Source organism: Zophobas morio, unplaced genomic scaffold (genome assembly GCF_036711695.1).
Source record: "Zophobas morio isolate AGI-343-1 ecotype UQ-CSIRO unplaced genomic scaffold, CSIRO_AGI_Zmor_V1 ptg000014l, whole genome shotgun sequence".
Taxonomy (NCBI): Eukaryota; Metazoa; Arthropoda; class Insecta; order Coleoptera; family Tenebrionidae; genus Zophobas; species Zophobas morio.
In genome coordinates, this window is record NW_026972119.1 from 18,128,306 (window position 1) to 18,151,394 (window position 23,089).

A 23,089-nucleotide genomic window follows, 5' to 3' on the forward strand; every position below is an offset into this window, starting at 1 on the left:
TCGACTTTCCGATTAATTTAAAAAGAAATCGCTCACCTGGTCGCTGTCGTTCCCTTGCCAGCTGTCGTTCCCCTGCAATCAAGAAAATTCGTAAATATTAAAATCAAGTCAGACATCAATTACAGATTTTGCGCTGCAGTATTGAAAATTAAGTCGGACTTAATTGCAGCCTGAATATTTAACTCGCGCTGATGGAATAATTTGATCGTGCGATCCTTCTTCCGACTCGGACTTTTTCGTTCTATGTACTTAGTTAAATATTTAGCGGTTAGTTGAAAAAGTCGGCGCTGGCTCGCTGTATATTTAATAAATTAGTAAATATTTTGCACTCTGCGAGTGACGTCAAGCGTTTTTTGCACGAAGTTACATTACAATCCAATTTACTGAATCAACTTTAAGCAAAGACACATAAAGAAACAAGTAAAATTTTTTATTGCGGCTCGGAACGTGCTTACTCCCGAAGTTCCTCTGAGATTTGAGGCGCTGTCGAATAAAGGAGACACCTCGGTACGTGATTTGTCCTAAACCTTTCAAATGAAAGGAAAGGTTGCCATAATTACATCTGCCGCCACTCGTGCTGCCAAGGATTGCATTAACACAAATGGGAGGTAATTAAATCCGTGAAAACTCCCAAAGCGCATGCAAGCGAACATTTCTGCAGAAATTGTATAAAATATACGTGTTCGTACGTGCCTGGACTCGGTAGTCAGAAAAAATTAAAATAAAACAAAATGTTCCTAGTTTAATCGGCTATATAAGGCAAAAATGCGATCGTTTAAGGAGCGACAACTTTTAACAAGATCCAATTTTCTCGCGAGAAGTTTCTACCCCTTTTAGAAATAAAGTTTGATACGAAATACAGTTTCATAACAAGATTTTTTTGCAACATCTTTGAACCTTTTAATTCTGGAGGTGTTGCTAATAATTAATTTCAGTTCTAAGTTTTGATTTTAATACTGGCTGCACATCATTTCTCGTTCATCAAGTGGGCTCTGAAATGCGGTGAAATTTGCCGCTTCATTGAGATCGTGTATACGCTGGGTTAATAATGCGCATGCCCAAAGCTCACGAATCTGTCAATTAAAATAACTTCAGCAGTTCTGTTTGGGCATTTTACGTCGAATAAAAACTTGCTTAAAAATGTCAGCGTGTATATGTTACAGCTAATATCCGAAATCCGTTATTATGCATAATAACTAGACATTTTAGGAATTATGCGTAATAACTAAACTTGTCAGTTATTATGCGTAATAACTGAAATTTTCATTTATTATGCATAATAACGGAAACGTTTAGGTAATATTGATAATAAGTAACAGAGGAACAGGAATTATGCATAATAATAGCTGATTTCACGAAAAACGGAACAATATGAGCAATTCAGGTTCTCATAGATCAATGAAAAGCAATGAGAACATGACGTTTCTGTTACTGTAATGTGTCCCGGTTTTTTTAAATCAACTGTACATGTGATATGTAGGGGAAAGGGAGGCAGGGTGGGTAGCTTTTTTGAAAATATTATGCAAAATTCCTGTTCCTCTGTTAGTTATTATCAATATTACCTAAACGTTTCCGTTATTATGCATAATAACTGAAAATTTCAGTTATTACGCATAATAACTGACAAGTTTAGTTATTACGCATAATTCCTAAAATGTCTAGTTATTATGCATAATAACGGATTTCGGATATTAGCTGTAACATATACATTAACGTAGTTCTAATCAATACGTTGGAAATTTTAGTCACATTTCAGTGCTTTCCAGGTTTGTTTTTGAAATAATTTAAAAGAATCTCAGGGGTTCCAGGTTTGTTTTTGAAACAATTTAATAAAATCTTAGGAGTTCCAGGTTTTTCGTTATTGAAAGAATTTGAAAGAATTCTTGGAAACCCTAGTGTCATTGTTTTAAAAGAATTTAAAAGAATCTTGAGAGCTTCTGTGTTTTGTTTTTGAGAGATTTTGAAAGAATCTGGGGGTTCCGGTGTTTTGATTTTGAAAAGATATGAAAAATATTGGGGCTCTTCGTGTTTTTCTTTGGAAGAATTTGGAAGAATCTTGTTTTATGAAAGCATTTGAATGAATTTCGAAGTTTCCTTCTTGAGTATTTAAAAGAATTTGAGGGATTCCAGAAGTTTTGTTTTTCCAATAATTTGAAAGAATCTTGGGATTCTTATTGTTTTTTTAAGAATTTAAAAGAATCTTGAGGACTCTAGGTTTGTTTTTAAAGGAATTAAAAAAAAAAAAAAACCGGAGTTCCAAGTGTTTCATTTTTGAGAAAACTTGAATGAATTATTGTGGTGTGTTATGTTTGAAAGCATCTAGGTGTTCATGGTGTTTCATTTTTGAAAAAGTCTGAAAGAATCTGGAAACTGAGAAATAGGTTTTTTAAAGATTTTAGAAGGAACTCGGGGGTTCCTAGTGCTTTATTTTTGAAAATATTTGAAAGAATTTTGGAGCCCTTGGTGGTTTGTTTAGGAGAAGTTTGAGAAAATCTTGGAACTTCTGCTGTCCTTTTTTTTATTAGAAGAATTTCCAGGGCTTCTCGGACTTCTTAGTATTTCGTTTTTGAAAGATTCTCGGAGTCCTTTGTATCTTCTTTTTAAGAATTTGAAAGAATTAATGTTGAGGTTTTTTAGTGTTTCGTTTTTGAAAAAAATTAAAAGAATCTTGGGGCTCTTAGTTTCTTTTTATTGAAAAAATTTAACACAAACTGGAGGGTTCATCGTTTTCTTTTTTTTTTTTTGAAAGAATTTGGCGATCCTGGTATTTTGGTTTTGAAAGAATTTGAAAGAATCTCGGGGTCGGTGTTTTGGACTTCCCAGTGTAGTTTTTTGAAACAATGTAAAAGAATTTCAAGAGCCCCAGGTGTTTCTTGGAGGAATTTTAAAAAAATCTCGGGGTTTCCCGAAGTTTTTGTTTTCTGAAAGCATTTGAAAGAATTTTGGGACAGTTTGAAAGGATCTTGGAACTCTTGGTGTCCTTTTTTTTAAAGAATTAGAAGAATTTCCGAGGCTTCATGTTTTCTGTTTTTAAAAGAATTTAAGAAAATCTCGGACTTCTTGGTGTTTGGTTTTTGAAAGAATCTCGGGGCCCTTAGTATCTTTTTTTAAGAATTTAGAAGAATCGTGGAGGTTTCAGGTGTTTCGTTTTTGAAAGAATTAATGTTGGGATTTTTTGGTGTTTCGTTTTTGAAAAAAATTGGAAAAATTTTAAGGCTTTTAGTTTCTTTTTTTTTTGAAAGAAGTAAAAGAAGGGTGACTGCAGGCTATTTGTTTTTGAAAAAATTTAAATCAATTTGGAGGATTCATCGTTTTTTTTTTCTTTTTTGAAAGAATTTGGCGATCCTGATGTTTTGTTTTTGAAAGAATTTCGGGGTTTCTGGTGTTCTATTCTTGCGTAATCTAGAAAAATCCTGGGATTCCCAGTGTCCTTTTTTGAAAAAAATTGAAAGAATTTCAGGTGTTTTATTTCTGCAAAAATTTGAAAAAATCTCGGTTGTTCCTGATGTTTTTTTTCTGAAAAAATTTGAAAGAATTTTGGGAAACCTGGTGTTTTATTTTTGAAACAATTTGGAAGAATCTCGGGGTTTCTGGTGTTCTGTTTTTGAGCAATCTAAAAAAAACTTGGGACTCCTAGTGAGCTTTTTTGAAAGAATTTAAAATAATTAATTTTTGAAAAAATCTGAAAAATCTGGCAGCCGAGAAATATCTTTGTTTAAAATATTTGAACGAATTTTGGCGCTCTTGGTGGTTTGTTTAGGAGTAGTTTGAAATAATCTTGGAGCTTCTGCTGTCCTTTTTTTTATTAGAAGAATTTGCAGGACTTCTCGTATCATTTTTTTAAGAATTTAGAAGAATCGTGGACGTTTCAGGTGTTTCGATTTTGAAAGAATTAATGTTGAGATTATTTGGTGTTCCGTTTTTGAAAAAAATTGAAGGAATCTTGGGGCTCATAGCTTTTTTTTTTTTTGAAAGAATAAAAAGATCGGTGACAGCAGGTTATTTGTTTTTGAAAAAGTTTAAAACCATGTGGGGGGTTCATCGTTTTCTTTTTCGTTTTTGGAAGAATTTGGCGATGCTGGTGTTTTGTTTTTTAATGAATTTGAAAGAATTTCGAGATTTCTAGTGTTCTGTTCTTGAGTAATATAAAAAATTATGGGATTCAAAGTTTCCATTTAAAAAAAAAAAAAAATTAAAAGAATTTCAAGAGCCTCAGGTGTTTTCTTTTTGCAAGAATTTAAAAGAATCTCGGTGGATCCTGATTTTTTTCTGAAAGAATTTGAAAAATTTTTGAGAATTTTGGTGTTGTGTTTTTGAAAAAATTTGAAGGAATCCTGGGATTCTTGGTGTTCTGTTTTTGAGTAATCTAAAAAATCTTGGTACTCCTAGTGTCCTTTTTTGAAAGAATTTAAAAGAATTTCAAGGGCCCCAGGTGTTTTGTTTTTAAAAGATTTAAAAAGAGTCTCGGGATTCTTGGTGTTTGGTTTTTGAAAATCTCGGGAGTCTTAGTGTCTTTTTTTAAGAATTTAGAAGAACTTTGAAGCTTTCAGGTTTTTCGTATTTGAAAGTATGAAAGAATCTCGATAGTTCCAGATATTACGTTTTTGAAAGGATTTAAAAGAATCTCCTGGGTTTGGTGTTTTGTTAAAAAAAAAATTTTTGAGGCTGTTAGTGGGTGTTTTTATGTATTTAGAAAAACCTTGGGAGGTTTCAGGTGTTTCGTTTTTAAAAAAATTTGAAGGAATTAATGTTGAGGTTCTTAGGTGTTTCGTTTTTGGAAAAATTTAAAACAATCTGGAGGGTTCATCGTTTTATTATTTTTTTTTTTTTTGAAAGAATTTGGCGATCCTGGTACTATGTTTTTGGAAGAGTTTGAAAGAATTTCGGAGTTTCAAGTGTTCTGTTCTTGAGCAATATAAAAAAAAATCGTGGGATTCCTAGTGTCCTTTTTTGAAAAAAATTAAAAGAATCCAGATGGATCCTGAAGTTTTTTTTCTGAAAACATTTGAAAGAATTTTGGGAATCCTGGTGTTGTTTTTGAGTAATCTAAAAAATCTTGGGACTCCTACTGTCCTTTTTTTAAAGAATTTAAAAGAATTTCAAAGGCCCCAGGTGTTTTGTTTTTGAAAAAATTAAAAAGAATCTCGAGGTTCTTGGTGTTTTGTTTTTAAAAATCTCACCAATTTTAGTGTCTTTATTTAAAGAATTTAGAAGAATCTTGAGGATGCCAGGTTTATAGTTTTTGAGAGAATTAAAAGAATCTCGAAAGTTACGTTTTTGAAAGAATTTAAAAGAGTCTCGGGGTTTTTGGGGTTTGGTTTTTGAAAAAATCTTGAGGCTGTTAGTGGCGCTTTTAAAGAATTTAGAAGAATCTTGGGGTTTTTAAGTGTTTCGTTTTTGAAAAACATGAAAGAATCTTGGGGCTCTTATTTTCTTTTTTTAAAAAAATTATTTAAAACAAGCTGGAGGGTTCATCGTTTTCTTTCTTTTTCTTTTTTTTTGAAAGAATTTGGCTAACCTAGTGTTTTGTTTTTGAAAGAATTTAGCGGTTTCTAGTTTTCTGTTCTTGAGCAATGTAAAATAAGCCTGGGATTTCCAGTGTCCTTTTTTGAAAAAAATTAAATGAATTTAAAGAGCCCCAGGTGTTTTCTTTTTCCAAGAATTTAAAAGAATCTCGATGGATCCTGATATTTTTTCTAAAAGAATTTGAAAAAATTTTGGGAATTTTGGTGTTCTGTTTTTGAAAGAATTTGAAGGAATCTCGGGGTTCCAGGAGTTCTGTTTTGGAGCAATCTAAATAAATCTTGGGGTTTCCAGTGTTATTTTTTGAAATAATTCAAAAGAATTTCAACAGCCCCAGGTGTTTCACTTTTGAAAGAATTAAAAAAAATCTTGGGCTTCTTGTTGTTTTGTTTTCGAAAATCTGGGGAATCTTAGTATCTTTTTTTAAGAATTTAGAAGAATCTTGAAGGTTTCAGGTTTTTCGTTTTCGAAAGAATAAAAAGAATCTCGACAGTTCAAGATGTTACGTTTGAAAGAATTTAAAAGAATCTCATGGTTTTGGTGTTTTGTTAAAAAAAAATGTTGAAGCTGTTAGTGTCTGTTTTTATGTATTTAGAAGAATCTTCGAGGTTTCAGGTGTTTCGTTTTTAAAAAAATTTGAAAGAATTAATGTGGAGGTTCTTAGGTGTTTCGTTTTTGAGAAAAATTAGAACAATCGGGAGGGTTCATCGTTTTATTTATTTATTTATTTTTTTCAAAGAAATTGGCGATCCTGGTGTTTAGTTTTTGAAAGAGTTTGAAAGAATTTCTGAGTTTCTAGTGTTCTATTCTTGCGCAATATAAAAAAAATCGTGGCATTCCTAGTGTTCTTAAAAAAAAATTAAAAGAATCCCGGTGAATCCTGATGCTTTTTTTCTGAAAAATTTGAAAGAATTTTGGGAATCCTGATGTTGTTTTTGAGTAATCTAAAAAATCTAGGGACTCCAAGTGTTCTTTTTTGTAAGAATTTGGAAGAATTTTGAGGGTCTCAGGTTTTTTTTTTTTGAAAGAATTTGAAACAAACTCGAAAGTTCTAGATGTTACATTTTTGAAAGAATCTTGGGGTTTTAGGTGTTTTTTTTTAAATCTTGAGGCTGTTAATGGCTTTTTTAAGGATTTGGAAGATTCTTGGACGTTTCAGATATTTCGTTTTTGAAAAAATTTGAAAGGATTAATCTTGAGCTTCTTTGATGTTTTTTTTTCGAAAAAAATTTGAAAGAATCTTGGGGCTTTTAGTTTCTTATTTTTGAAAGAATTAAAAGAAGGGTGACTGCAAATGATTAGTTTTTGAAAAAATTTAAAACTACTTGGAGGGTTCATCATTATCTTTTTCTTTTTTGAGAGAATTTGGCGATCCTGATGTTTTGTTTTTGAAAGAATTTGAAAGAATTTCGGAATTTCTGGTGTTTTGTCCATGAATAATCTAGAAAAATCCTAAGATTCCTAGTGTGCTGTTTTGAAAAAAATTAAAAGAATTTCAAGAGCCTCAGCTGTTTTCTTTTTGCAAGAATTTGAAAGAATCTCAGAGGTTCCGGATATTTTTTTTCTGAAATAATTTTAAGGGATCTTGGGTTTACAGGTGTTGTGTTTTTGAGTAATCCAAAAAAATCTTGGGACTCCTGTCGTACTTTTTGGAAAGAATTTAAAAGAATTTCAAGTGCCCCAAGGAGAATCTTGGAGTTTTTAGGTGTTTCGTTTTGGAAAAAATATGAAAGAATCTTGGGGCTCTTATTTTCTTTTTTTTGAAAGAATTAAAAGAAGGCACGATTTGTTTTTGAAAAAATTTAAAACAAGTTGGAGGGCTCATCGTTTTCTTCCTTTTTTTTTTTTTTTTGAAAGAATTTGGTGATCCTGGTGTTTTGTTTTTGAAAGAATTTGAAAGAATCTCGGGGTCGGTGTTTTGGACTTCCCAGTGTAGTTTTTTGAAAAAAATTAAAAGAATTAAAGACCCCAGGTGTTTTCTTTTTCCAAGAATTTAAAAGAATCTCGGTGGATCCTGATTTTTTTTCTAAAAGAATTTGAAAAATTTTTGGGAATTTTGATGTTATGTTTTTGAAAGAATTTGAAGGAATCTCGGGGTTCCAGGAGTTCTATTTTTGAATAATCTAACTAAATCTTGGGGTTTCTCGTGTCCTTTTTTGAAAGAATTTAAAAGAATTTCAACGACCCCAGGCGTTTCACTTTTGAAAGAATAAAAAAAAACTCGGGGTTCTTGTTTTGTTTTCGAAAATCTCGAGAATCTTAGTGTCTTTTTTTAAGAATTTAGAAGAATCCTGAATGTTTCAAGTTTTTCGTTTTTGAAAGAATAAAAAGAATCTCGTGGTTTTGGTGTTTTGTTTTTAAAAAAATTTTAAAGAATTTTGGGAATCCTGGTGTTCTGTTTTTGAGTAATCTAAAAAATCTTGGGTCTCATAGTGTCCTTGTTTTAAATAATTTAAAAGAGATTCAAGGGCCCCAGATGTTTTGTTTTTGAAAGAATCTTGGGCCTCTAGTGTCTCTTTTTTAAAGAATTTAGAAGAATCTTGAGGGTTGCAGGTGTTTAGTTTTTGAAATAAAATGGAATGAGTTTTTGGTGTTTTGTTTTTGAAAAAATTTGAAAGAATCCAAGGATCCTAGTGACTTTTTATTGAAAGAATTACAAGAATCTGGAACCTTCCTGGTGTTTTGTTTTTGAATAATCAAAACAAATGTTGGGACTCTTAGGGTCCGTTTTTGAAAGAATTTTCAAGAATCTCCGAGTTCTTGGTGTTTTGTTTTTGAAAGGATTTCGGAATTCTTAGTATTTTTTTTTAGAAATTAGATGAATCCTTGGTGTTTCGTTTTTGAAACAATTTAAAAGAATCTCGAGAGTTTCAGATGTTACGTTTTTGGAAAAATTTAAAAGAATCTCGGAGTTCTTGACGTTTTGTTTTTAAAAAAGTTTCAAGGCGTTTGGTGTTTTTTTTTAGAATTTCGAAGCATCTTGGGGTTTACAGGTATTTCGTTTTTGAAAGAATTTGAATGAACGAATGTGGGGGTTTTTTGGTGTTGTTTTTGAAAAAATCTTAAGACTTGGGGCTCTTTGTACCGTTGTTTTTAAAGAATTAAAAGCTTCTCGAGGAGCTACAGATTACTTGTTTTTGGTAATTTAAGAAAAAATCTGTTTTTTTTAAGAATATGAAAGAATTTTGGGATCCCTGGTGTTTTGTTTTTGAAAACATTTGAAAGAATTCTAGTGTCCTTTTTTGAAAGAATTTAAGAGTTATTTTATCAATATTATTAAATAATAAATAACAAGCGAAGATCCACAGTAACCTTTAAAATAGTTTATGTACATCTTGGCACTGGGTAACATTTTAATATTGTAAAAAAATTAGACAATATTTTCCTAGAAAATGATACAACTCTTCTAAATTTAAACACTCGATGTAGCCACTTGTTGTTCTGGAAATTTTACTACCATCAGTATAGATGATATAATTATTACACTGAAGGACGGCATCATTAATAAACAAAACGAATAAAAGTGGCCCCAAGTTAGAGCCTTGCATCACTCCACTGTCCACAATGCAAAGCATAAATCCAACACCAGGATATTTCACACACTGCGTTTATTATATTATTATAGATAATAATTTGTTTTTTATTTACTGAATAAAATACGATCGTACATACCATCAAAAGCATTTGAAAGGTCAGTATATAAAACATCAACTTGAAAACATTTTATCAAGTACTGTGCTTCATCGATCAAATGGACACATCGGATAATCAGTATGAACTAGTATTTAAAAAATCACACAATGGAACCGAAAAATAGTGTTATCTGGACTTCAATTTCTTACTCACATAGATCACTTCAGCTTCTTATACAACAAATGGTTGTAAGACATCAATAAGGATATCACTTACACAATCACAGCCTAAGCACACACGATAGCTTTGCCACAAAAATCACAGCCTCTATTATCATCTATCACAAACTCGGTTCCTAATTTGATTCCTAAAAGGGGTTCACTAATTTTTATATTTATAATACATAGTGGTACTAACAAGTTTAGATCAGTCAATATGATATAATCGGAAAGGAAAAAACGCAAAAATGGTGTGGAAAGGGGAAGCTTTGGTAAATCCAGAAAAACGTTTGGACTCATAGTAGGCCACATAACAACACCTAAGTCGCCCTTCGATATCATCTAATGCACTAATGCAACGCAAGACCCTCGTAATTACTCCATCTGTGAAAGCCAGGCTCTGCCATACGTCCACATCTGACAGGTTACATGAGCGGAGATCCAACTCCACGTCCATTGTGACACTCCCGCTTCGTTCCCTCCACACACAGACTACTCGGATTATCTGCGTTTCCAGCGTATCGACAAAACAGGAGGACAATACGGCATTCACGCTGCAGTGGACTCGGTCGGCAACAGCTTATAACGCAGCGTTTTCATATTCAAATAACTTTATCGCGTGTTACACGGGGCGTTGTATAGTCACAATTAAAGCGTCGCCATAAATACCAACACGGCGATTGTTCTTGGAATAAATAATGGGCCGGTGGCTTAGAAACAGTTGAGTAGTTCATTGTGTTGGGAGATGGAGTACGACTTTATACAGTCAGCCAAGTGTGCACTGTTAACGCAGGGACGCCGACCTGGAGGATCTCTATAGACCGTTTCCTATCTTTCCCGACCGTATGGTTACGAAGTTCGGCGTTTACCACAGGGATGAAATTGTTGCGTGGACTGGCGCCTCTTTGTGAATGCAGAGACGTTTCCCACATTAATCAGTGAATTTATAACGGCAAGAAACGGAGACGAGAGACGTCGCGGTGTGCAATTTCACGCCGGTTTTCAACGAAACTGGAAACCCAGCGGGGTTCCGGGCAGGAGTGTGTTACATGTAAAGAAAAGTAAATAGTTGGAGGGACTTTGTTTAAGTTAGCCGTCTCAAAGTGCGGCGTTGCGGCAAATCTGTGCTATGAGCGGCTATAGAGGAAATCAGTAATCCGGCTGATTGGTTTATTTCCTCTCTTTATATTATTACTCGCAGATATGCGATTATGCATACATAGTCAATGTTCACTATTTGGGCATCTCGACTATACTCGAAAAGTTTGATCGTAAAATCGAGAAACAAAAATGCGACGATTTTTCTTGTTGACTTGTTGAATACTTGTTGAGTTTTTTAATGGTATTAAACTTATAGACAATTAACACAGGCTTAAAATTAAATTAAATAGACTGGAAGCTGGATCTGTTCCTTTTAAAATTTCAATACACAGTGTTTTATTGCAGTACTTGATGCCACTGCAAACCATCCTGTTACTAGGTATTAAAAATTATTTTACTGCCATATAACCTTAGAAGAAATAAACAACTGTAAGTTGAGTTCATTTGTAAAAATGTGGTGTGCTGTACATAAATAATCACAATTATAAATAAAACTGTGAAATCAAAATTTTGAAACTTTTTCTTCTTTAATAATTATTGTAAATGGAATTTGTGTCTAAATGGATAAAGTGATTTAAAGGAAGCTGCAAATGATGCTAATTTATACTTATTACTGGATAAATTAAGAACGATTCGTTTAAAAAATGATGTATTAAGAAAAATGTGGAGGTTGTACCAGAAAACGTAGCACATGCTTCCATCATTGAACTTAGATTGAACAACAGATATGTCAAAATTTGCGACCAGCTTCTGCTGGGAGTATTCTATGCCGAAAACAATAATTTGTTATAACGAAAATATAGACACCTTTCAATTTTATTTTCCAAAATTTTGATATTTCGACCTATTTTGGGAATCGCGTGAAATAAGAGCAATTATATCAAATTTTGGCGAATTAGAAAGAAATAAAAACTATCAACTTAAAACTGAAGAAATATAAAATTATCAAACTTGTCTCTCGTTTGTCGCAAATGCCCCAAAATTTTGGTAATATTTAGACGCAGAAAATAAAAAAATGGCGAATTTTCGGTAATTTTGACGTTTTGGGAGTTGAATTAGGTGCATTAGAAAACCCATCTGGTGTGAAATTTTTAATCTAAACCATTTGTTTTCAGTAATAGATTAACAAAATTTTGATGTTTACAAATTTTTAATATTTCACAAAATTTTGGCAAATTAGAGGCGACACAAAATTATCACTTGTTGGTCAGAAGGTCCGTAAATTTTTCTAAAATTCTGGTAACATTTTGACAAAGAATATAAAAGGTGAATTTCGCGGACTTCTGAAGCCCTGACAGTTAAATTTGGCCAAGTAGAAAACCCATCTGGAACGAACCTTTAGTATCGATCATTTGTGTTTGGTACAAGATTTCAAAAATGTTGATATTTCCACGAATTATTAGCAATCACGTCAAATAAGAGTAATTTGACAAAATTTTGGCGAATTAGAGACACAAATCTGCGAAATTAAACCCAAAGGAATATAAAATTATCAAACTTGTCACTAGTTTATAAGCAAATTAGCCAAGATTTTGCTAATATTGAGACGCAGAAACTAAAAAATGGCGAATTTTCGGTAATTGTGACGTCCTGAGAGTTGAATTAGGTGAATTATAAAACCTATCTGGTATGAAATTTTTAATCTAAACGATTTGTTTTTAGTAATAGATCAACAAAATTTTGATATGTTTACAAATTTTTAATATAAGAACAATTTCACCAAATTTTGACAAATTAGAGACGAAACACTGAAGTTAAGTGCCAATGAGCACAAAATTATCAAAATTAACACTTGTTGGTCAGAAAAGTCCGGAAAATTTTCTAAAATTTTGGTAACATTTTGACAAAGAATATAAAAAAGCTGAATTTCACGGACTTCTAAAGCCCAGACAGTTAAGTTTCGCCAACTTGAAAACCCATCTGGAACGACTTTAAGTATTTGTGTTTGGTAGAGATTTCAAAAATGCTGAGATTTCAAAAATGTTGATATTTCGACGAATTGTTAGAAATCACGTGAAATAAGACCAATCTGACAAAATTTTGTAAAAACCGAATTTAGATGATGAAAATTTAAAAAATCGCGAATTTTGTGGAATTTTAACGCCCTGAGAATAGAGTTTCATTAAGTATTTTGATATTTCGACAAATTTTGGCGAATTCGAGTCAAAAATTTATGAACTATTCGTAAAAACACAAAGAATATAAACCTTTTAAACTTGAAAAGTCCAAATTTTAAAATAAAATGATATACTTAAATTCTGTTTTTACTCCCGAGCGTAAGCTAAGGAAGTATTGTAATCGAGTCCACCGGGCGACTAGCTATTTTCATGATTTTTCGATGTTTTATTACCATTAGACTCTGACAGAATACGTAGGTCTCCCGTTTTTGTGTGTCTGTCACTTGTCGTCTGTCTGTCTGTCGTCTACGTCGATTTCTAATCTCCGGAACTACTGGACCAATTGTTGTCAACTTTATGTCGATGATAAAATTCTAGCCAAAATTTATCTAATAATCTTCACCAGCAATGGGATGACGTCATTTCCAAAATTTTCAATTAAATGTTTTTCGAATTTTGTAAAAAAACATAATTCATATTTTATATATTATTATATAGAAACTTTTGGGAAAATAATTAAAATCCTATAACATTTTATTTTTTTTTAATTTATTTAATTTTAAAACTACAAAAACTGGATGCTCTGAAATTTTTCAACGTTTGTTTAAAATTGTCATAAGCATTATATAAATCGTCAGTCAAAATTTATCTGTTTATCCCCCCTTAAAAAATGGATGACGTCTCAAAATTTTGCGGAGTAAATGATATCTAAAATACGTTTGTGGTGTATCACTACATTCATATTTTTTAGAAATCCTTATACAGGGTGACTCAAAAAAAATAATGAATGGGAACGACGAAAAAGTAAAAACCAGTGGTAGAAAGAGAAAACGGGTTAGAGAAAGAGAGAAAACGAGCCAAAGATAAGGTGAAAAACAGTAACAGAAAGAGGAAGAACAAATGGTAGCGAAAGAGAAAACGGGACAGAGAAATCTTGAAAAGAGCGTACGAGAGAGAGAAAAAGGGAGAATGAGAACTAACGACATTGATAGGAAAAGTGGAAACATAAAAGTAAAGCGCGAGGGAGAGAAAACGAGGAGAAAGAGAGAAAACGGGCGAAAGAAAGAGTGAAAACCAGTGTGGAGGACGAGAGAACAAGTCAGAGAAAGAAAGAAAACAAGCCAGAGAGAGAAATAGAGAAAACGAGCCAGAGACAGGGAGAAAATGAGGCAGACAAGAAGAGAAAACAAGCCAGAGAAAGAGAAAAAAAAGAGCCCTGAAAAAAGAGAAAACGAGCCAGAGAAATAGAGAAAAAGAACTATAGACAGAGAGAAAACATCCTAGAGAAGGAGATAACAAGAGCCAGAGAAAGAAAGAAAATGATTCAGAGAATGAGAGAAAACAAGCGAGAGAAAGAAATAAAAACGAGTCAGAGAAAGAGAGAAAACGAGCCAAAGATAGAGTGAAAACCAGAAAGAGAAAGAACAAGCGAGAGGAAAAGAGAAAACGTGATAGAGAAATACTGTAAACAAGGGTGCGAGAGAAAGAAAGAATGAGGACTAACGACATTGTTGGGGAAAACAGAAGTAAACCGCGAGGGACAGAAAACGAGGAGAAAGAGAAAAAACGGGCGAAAGAAAGAGTGAAAATTAGTGGGGGGAAGAGTGAAAACGAATCAGAGAAACAAGTAGCAGAAATAGGGAGAACAAGCGGGAGGAAAAAAGAAAGAAAGCAAGCGAATCAGGGATGAGGGGAAACAAGAGAAAGATAGAGAACGAGAATGGAAAATAAAGATATTGCTATCAAAAAAGCAAGAATAGAGGCAAAATGGGGAGAGAGAAAAAGTTAAAAGGTAGGGAAAGAGAAAACGAGCCACAGAAAGAACGAAAATGAGCGAGAGAGAGTGAAAACCAGTAGCAGGAAAGAAAAACGATCCGGAGAGGGAGAGCAAATGAAATAAGGAGGGAGAAAGGGAACTAGAAAGTGGAAGAATGGTGGGCAAAAGGACAGAGGAGTGAAGAGCGAGAGGTAGAAAAAACGAGCCAGAGAAAACGAAGCACGAGAAAGAGGGACCAAGAAAAGATGAGAGAAAAGAGGAGAATGAGGAGGAAAACCAGAGATATTACTAGCGAAAGGGGAAGAATAGGGGCAAAAGTAGAAAGTTCAAGGGAGAAGAGTGAGAGAGGTAGAGAGTGTCACTGAGAGCGATTGAGAAGGAAATAGAAATAAAGCAGGCGATAGGGCGCGAAGGAGAAATACAGAAAAGAAACAAGAGAAGAAGAGAAAACACAAACGACAGGAAGAGCGAAAACGAGCGAGAGAGTGAAAACCAAACAAAAAGCGAGAAAGAGACCAAACGAGTGAAAAAGGGAAACCGAGAAAATATTGATACTATAACGTTTATTCCAGACTCCATAGTATTGATAGCGAAAGAGGAAGAATACAGGCAAAAGGGAGTTAAGAGAGTAGAGAAAAGACAGAGAAAAGAGAAGACAGGAACAAAAAAAGAGGAGGGCGGAAAAGGACGAAAGAAAAGAGCGAAAGATAAGGGCAGATGCCACTTTCCCGAACAATTTGAGTACTGTTATTCTTAGTATTGTCTTCCCAGTTTAAAATGGTTTTTATGATAGGTCCATTGTGTCGAAGTTGATGATGGGGACAATGGAGTAAATCCCTAGCCATAAATAAGAAACTGGTCGGTTTCTTGCAGGGTCGTACTTTGTTATTCAACTCACATTGTCCGTTGTGAGGTAATAATGAGGTGATAATGTTTATTATCTTGTCATAAAAACCTCTTTAAACTGGGAGTACTTTACCACACTGCATCCATTCAAATTGCCATACATGTCCCTTGATAAATTGTTGACGACTTCATCGCAAAATTTTGTAATGGAAAAACTCACTTCAAACGTGCTCATAGCATGCTTCTTTAGCTGTACTTTAACAGTCCACACATATTTTTATTATGAATGTAAGTTGGAGACTTTTTTTGGTGTTACTCAATTTTACTATCCAGATCTTGCTAATTAGAAGGTAATAATCAGAAACATTGGGGTTCGTAGAACTGACAAGTACTCCAAAATACTGTTGAGTGATAACACAATATCGACTAGTTAAGACCCTTAAAAAGTATTTGGAAATCCGGAGAAAATAACTGGCTATTTCCGATTTTTGTTGAGATATTAGTTAAAAATATGTATAAATCAGCTGTCTGATAAACGTATGTTGCTAACAATTATTAGAAAATTGTTAAATATGATAGAACTAGTTTTATACACGGGACATTGTTTTAGGCGCACGTCTGCCACTTTGCAAATCAGTTCTGATAAGTGGTTTATAACTAAACAATAAAAACAAGCTGTATATAAATAGAAAAGAAAAAGAAAAATTTGTTATCCTGTGTTATTTATGAGAGTTTTAACCAGAAATAAATATAGCAATCGTTATTTACGATAATCTCTTCGACTGAGAAAAAACAACGTTACGGACATTTCGAAAAAAACTAAATTGAAAAAAAAGTAAACAAAACTGTCGTAACAACGCAGTTACAAACATTGCGAAACTGAAGATAAAAATATTTATAGGCTAGAGAAAAATATAAGAGCCTGGAAAACATTTTTTTTTCTTTAGGAGTGTGGGTATTGTTGGTGATTTAAAAGCGACGGTACGGTTTTGAGATTTTATTTCGCTGTTTACTGTTCGAGGGTGCCAGGGAGAAGAAGGAAGGGTGTTTAAAATGGTACACAGGTAAGCTCGGTTTCGAAGAGGTGGAAGTAGGTAAAAACGGAGTTTAGAAAATTCTAGAAGGGAAAAGAGAAAGTATGTAGGATCTTAGGGCAGGTAGACGAAAGATAGGAAGTATTTACATTTATACAATTACTATGACTGCCCTCAGGTAGAACACCTGATTTTGTGGGAACGGTTGTTCCTACAGTACCCCCCTGCTAGTGTTTTTTTTTATGAAAAACCGCTTTGCAGGCGCTCAGGGAAGCGCACCCGTCTTCCTGACCTCGTGGTCCTCGTCGTTGTGGAAGCTGGCATCTCGTCGTCGTCGTGGGGTTGATCTGCGAAGGGCGCTGGTTCGTCTGTTGTGGGCGTCGTCCTCGTAGTGTCGCGGCCAAACCATGACGTGGGCGTGTCGTCATTGAGTATGTACGCGGGTTTGAGCCGATCTACTGAAACGGTGACATCTCGACCCTTGATGTTGACGACGAACGTTTTCGCCGATCGCCTGACGACTCTGAACGGACCGTCGTATGGCTGTTGAAGCGGCTGCTTGGGACCGTCGTGGCGTACAAAAACTTGTTCTGACGTGGCGAGATCTTTGAAAATGAAGGTCTTCTTTGTTCCATGTCGTGTTCCCTCACATGGCTTCAAGTTACGCACGTGTTGACGTAACTCTTTGACGAAGTTTGCGGTGCTGTTGTCTGCGCTGTTTTCGTCGCGTGGGATGCCTAGGAATTCACCGGGCAGGCGGAGAGGTTGGCCATATACGAGCTCCGCGGAGGAACCCTGGAAGTCTTCTTTCCATGCCGCACGAATGCCGAGCATGACGGTGGATAGGGCTTCAGTCCAGCGATTATTCTGGTGGCACATGATTGCCGCTTTTAACTGTCGGTGTAGGCGTTCAACCATTCCGTTGGCTGAGGGGTGGTAGGCTGTAGTTCTCAAATGAGTGGTTCCTAATAAACAATTTAGTTGTTTAAATAGGTACGACTCGAATTGTCTACCTTGGTCGGTGGTTATTCGTAGCGGGGTGCCGAATCGTGCGATCCATGTGTCGTAAAAAGCTCGTGCCACGGTTGCTGCTTCCTGGTCGCTAATGGGTACGGCTTCTGGCCAGCGGGTGTACCGATCTACCATGGTAAGGCAGTAACGATAACCCTCTGAGTGTGGCATAATTACTATGTCCAAGTGCACGTGCTCAAACCTCGCTGATGGTGGCGAGAATGTACCGATGGGCGAAGAGACATGGCGTGAGATTTTCGAACGCTGACACTCTACGCAGTTGCGGGCCCATTCTCGACAATCTGATTTGACCGATGGCCAGACGTAACGTTGCGTCACCAGTTTTACGGTGGCTTTAACGCCTGGATGGGATAGACGATGAATCGACTCGAATGCAGCTCGGCGAAATGACTCGGTGACGTAAGGACGCGCTGTTCGCGTGGAGACGTCGCAGAGTACCGATACGTCGCAGCCTGGGATTCGTACCAGTTTGAGCTGCAGGCCTGTATTACCTGTTCGAAATCTCTCGAGTTCCTCATCCTGCTGTTGTGCTGCTGCCAGAGCCTGGAAATCAATCGAGGTTTCCACGGCCTCGATGCGAGAAAGAGCATCTGCGACAACATTTTCGTTCCCTGCTATGTGGCGAATGTCAGTCGTGAATTGACTGATGAAGTCCAGGTGTCGTATTTGGCGGGGCGAGGCCTCGGTATTCTTCTTCTGAAAGGCGTACGTGATCGGCTTGTGGTCTGTATAAATGGTGAAAGACCGCGCCTCTACCATATGCCTAAAATGTTTGACTGCGAGATAAATGGCTAGTAGTTCTCGATCATAAGCCCCGTAGTTTGACTCGGTGGGACTCAGTTTTTTGGAAAAGAAGTCCAACGGTTGCCAGTGACCGTCAACCTTCTGCTGGAGGACTGCTCCGACGGCGAAATCTGACGCGTCCGAAAAAATAGCCAATGGTGCGTTTGGCTCGGGATGTGCCAATAATGTGGCTCCGGCGAGGCTCTCCTTGCACGCCTCGAATGCGGCCACCGTTGCTGGTGTCCAGTTGACCGGGGTTTTTCCTTTGACGTTGCCCTGGAGGAGGTCGTTCAAAGGTGCTTGAGTCTCTGCCGCCTTAGGTAGGAATCTTCTGAAAAAATTCAACATACCCAAGAACTGACGCAACTTTTTTATTGTATTTGGCTGCGGGAAGCTGCGGATTGCTTCGACCTTTTCTGGAAGTGGACGTGTACCAGCGCCGGAAACGAGATATCCTAAGAATTTGACCTCTGGCTGGCCGAAGACGCATTTCATGGGATTGATAACGACGCCGTACTCTCTCAAACGCTGAAACACAGTTTCCAAGTGCTGGAGGTGTTCTTGTGGTGATGCGGATGCGACGAGGATGTCGTCGATGTATGCATAGCAAAAATCGAGACCCTGCAACACCTCGTCCATGAATCGCTGGAACGTCTGCGCTGCGTTACGTAAGCCGAACGTCATAAATTGAAATTCAAACAAGCCGAATGGGGTGGTAATGGCAGTCTTCGGAACGTCTTCTTCTGCGACCGGGATCTGGTTGAATGCGCGTACCAGATCGATCGTTGAAAATATGATTTTGCCGTGTAAGGATTGCGCAAAATCTTGGATGTGCCTCACCGGGTACCTGTCGGGGCAGGTTCTCGCGTTGAGGGCACGATAATCTCCGCATGGCCTCCATTCGTCGCCCTTTTTGGGCACCATGTGAAGCGGTGAAGACCATGAACTTTGGGAAGGGCGGGCAATTCCTAGCTGGACCATGGCGTCGAATTCTTTTCTTGCTGCCTGGAGTCGGTCGGGCGCGAGTCTTCGGGGACGTTGCGCAATGGGAGGGCCCGGCGTGGTTACGATGTGGTGGCGGGTGGAATGTTTCACCGCCTTAGGGGTTCCGTCTGGACGTGTGACATCGGGAAACCGTTGGAGGAGTTCGTGGAACGGTGAACTTCCGGCGATGGTTTTTACGGACGGGATCTCACACTCAGTCACCTCTCCGATGGAAGTGAGTTGGGTAATTTGATCGTGTAGTCGCTGGTTTCTTATGTCCACCAGGAGTCCGTAGTGAGCCAGGAAGTCGGCTCCGATAATGGGTTTCACCACGTCCGCGACAACAAATCTCCACGTAAAATCGCGTCGTAAGCCTAAATTCAACGACAACGTGATTGTTCCGTACGTTGCGATGACGGTGCCGTTTGCCGCGGAAAGTTCATATGCGGACTTCGTACGCGGTTTTGGTAGCAGGGCATGCGGGAACACACAGAGATCGGCGCCGGTGTCGATGAGGAATTTTTTACCTGTTGTCCTCTCGGTGACGAATAAACGGCTCGATGTTGTTGTAGGGGTGGTGGGGCAGGCGTCAATGGCCGTCTTTAACGACTGCCCTCGGTGTTTCCCGCCGACAGGGAACTGTACCTACACGGCTTGTCGCATCTTCTTGACGTGTCGCCGAAACGCCAGTGGTAATAGCAAATACCGCTGTCGCCTTTCGTTCGATGACGGGATCCCGATCGCGAACGCGAACGCGACGATGTCTCTGGCCGCGAGTCTGAAGGCGAACGGTTCTGGGGCTGCGATATTTGGGAGATCTCAATTGCAGCAAACTTTTGCAAGACGGCCGCCAAGGTGCGTTCCACTCCGTCTATCCTCGATTGCTCCTGGGTCGATGACGGGGTTGCGGGTGATATGGTTGTCTCGGCTATTTTACCCAGGTTACCATAAGCTTCCGCAACGGAGTCCGCGATCTCGGCTCTCTTATCCAGCGTGAGGTCCTTGTGCGCGGCCAGCAGCGCTTGCATGTGTGTGGGCAAGCGTCTCATCCACAGCGTCTGTAGGACCTCTTCTGGGAACTCCGTCCCGGCGAGAACTCGTAGGTGGCGGAGGAACTGTGTGGGTTTGCGGTCCCCAAGTGGACCGTTCTCCAGGAGGCGGCGCGTGTTTTCTTCCTTTGATGGCCCCATCCGTTTGATTAATTCGCGTTTTAGCAGTTCGTATGTCCGCTCACTTTTGGGCTTTAGGAGTACATCGCGTATCTCGACCGCGTATTTCGCATCCAGGGCGCCGACCGCGTAACTAAATTTAGTGCTTTCTTGCGTAATGCCCGACCCTTCAAAACCACTTTCAAGTAACAGGAACCATAATTCCGGATCCTGGGGCAAAAACGGTGGAACTTTTACGGCAACGCGATCGACTGACGGGCTATTTGTATCGTTTGGCGCCATTGTTTTTGATTTTCTCTCGAAATTCCGCACTCTACTCGTCGCGATCACTGGTAATACTCACGTTTTTTTCTTCTTTCAATCACGTCGGGGTCACCAGTTGTGGGTATTGTTGGTGATTTAAAAGCGACGGTACGGTTTTGAGATTTTATTTCGCTGTTTACTGTTCGAGGGTGCCAGGGAGAAGAAGGAAGGGTGTTTAAAATGGTACACAGGTAAGCTCGGTTTCGAAGAGGTGGAAGTAGGTAAAAACGGAGTTTAGAAAATTCTAGAAGGGAAAAGAGAAAGTATGTAGGATCTTAGGGCAGGTAGACGAAAGATAGGAAGTATTTACATTTATACAATTACTATGACTGCCCTCAGGTAGAACACCTGATTTTGTGGGAACGGTTGTTCCTACAGGAGAAACTGGGTATAGTGCCGAGATATTTCTATGAATTTTACTGCTTCGTACGCTCTTTAACTGTTCGAGTCGTTTATGGCACCCCTGACGCGACAAAACGAATTCTGCAGACCCGAATATCCAGGACCATATCTGGAAATATTTTTCATTCTTGACTAAAAAAATTCCGTTCTACCATTTTTTTAGTAATTATAGGAAAAATATGTTATACCTCTTCTAGCGAGCCCCCTTAATTAACTTAACCTCACTTTTTGGTATAATAAAGTTAAGCATCTTATTTATGACTGTCGTATTGTTAATTTAATGTTTTAAAGTTTATGAACTCACTAAATCCGACTCTGCCCAAGCAACAAACAGCTACTTTGATTGATAGTTTCTCAGTTGGTAGAGATTAGGGGTGCCATAAACCACTCAAAAAGCTAAATAGAGTACGCAGCAATAAAACTCATATAAATATCGATTCGCTATACAACAAAATCTTGAATAGCAGCTTTTAGTAGACTATAAATCGCTAATAGCATTGTGTGTTGCCTAAACTTCAGAAAACACTGGCAAAATGGTCAAACTTGCGCACGTGCAGCCGATTTAAGCACCCATTATCTACCAAGTTGCGACGTTATTCATCAAAATCCCCCACAACCAACCCTTGAATTATGCTACTCATCATAGCAGCGGCGAACCCCGCCAAAACAAACATTGCAAATCAATTTATTTCGATGAAGACAAATCGGTTGTAGATCCGCTGCAACGCAAACACAATTTATTTGGACAGGAAGGGAAAAAAGGCACGAGTGTGGCGACAAACAGCGCTCGAGTCGAGTACGTGAATGACATTCCCAACAGCTTTTGTCCGGGTCATTGTCGCGCGATCTCGAAATAACGTTACATGTTCGACTTGCGAAATTTACGGACGGCAAGCATTTCTTCGATGGGCGAAATTTACGCGACATGGATGGTTTTCATACCGGCAATTACGAGAAATGTGAGGCGGCAGGTCGGGATCGAGTGTGGCACATGCATTAAAATGTCTTCCTCTGAAATGTTGCTCTCAATTAGGCACTTCCAATAATTAATTACTGACAGCTTAGGAATGTGGACGTTTAAGCGAATTCCAACAGCTCTAATGTATTATTTGACCGGAAGCTTGTAACTTACCTTGCGAGCGTTTCCCCGCTATTACCCCCAGTATGCGATTCACCGAGCCGATCGGATGTGGTAAATCATCCGGTGTGTCAACATTAGGGCTGCTAAATTCAATCGGTAAATTTGAGTTGGGGAGTGCGAACTGTCATGTTCGGTTTTCCTTGGAAGTGCATTATTACGTTGCCGAAGAATTTGCTCACGTGCTAACTTAATTTATGTGTGTATACAAATATGGAGTTTGATAGGTAACCCAAAAATGCTAGAAAAACTAAACGAGTATTGTTAAATATTGATAATTGAGGGATCTCTCTAAATATTAGAGAAGAACTAAGCGGTTTTTCCATGTCACTAATCCAGGGAAAAAGATGGTTTGTTAATAATGGACACTGGACCGTCAGAAAAGATATAAGAAGAATGAGAGGGAGAGAGACAAAACATTGATATTTTTTATCGATTTTTCACCCTGTCAGAAAATATTTTCTGCAGATTTTTGAAAAACTTGATCGCAAAATTTAGGTTAATGTCTGTGAATCTTTTCAATGCCAGAAAAATGTATTCCGTAGATGAGTGACTATAATATTCGGGTCAGGTCAGGTTAAGACCGGTCAGATTAGGTCTTCTTTTAATTTAGTACCTCAACACAGTTTTATATGAAGCATCAAGGACGTTCACATTATTGAAGCACTCTGTATGTTCTATTAACAAATCCGATCGTTTTATGGGCAAATGGGTTTAAATTATCTTTACGACTTTCAAGATCTTTAAGCGTATCTGAATGCTTTACGTGTTATTCATTGTCAAATGAAAGGGTAAGTTGTTTAATTTCCTAAAGAAATTGATTTAAATTATTATTCGTCCTGTAACTTGAGATAATTATTCATTGTATAAACTTTAAACTTAACAGAAATGTCCAACTTATCGGCTTCTAATAAGGGAAAAACATTTAACTTGGTTTTCAATATTCATTACAATATTTGGCTTCCAGGTAGAATCTTCGTGAACCCCAGAATTTTGATAAAATAAGTAACCTAGATTTGTAATTTTTAA

At 37.3% G+C, this 23,089-nt stretch overlaps 1 protein-coding gene across 12 annotated transcripts in view; it reads right to left on the reverse strand.

Annotated features, from left to right (window-relative positions):
- The window catches only part of LOC135128588 (disks large 1 tumor suppressor protein), a 1,417,771-nt gene that overhangs the window by 266,765 nt on the left and 1,127,917 nt on the right, over positions 1-23,089 (reverse strand). For all 12 annotated transcript variants that reach the window (XM_064055493.1, XM_064055492.1, XM_064055490.1 and 9 more), the window contains one exon: positions 37-72. In XM_064055493.1, the coding sequence (XP_063911563.1) occupies positions 37-72 (36 nt within the window). The remainder of the gene's footprint in view (positions 1-36; positions 73-23,089) is intronic.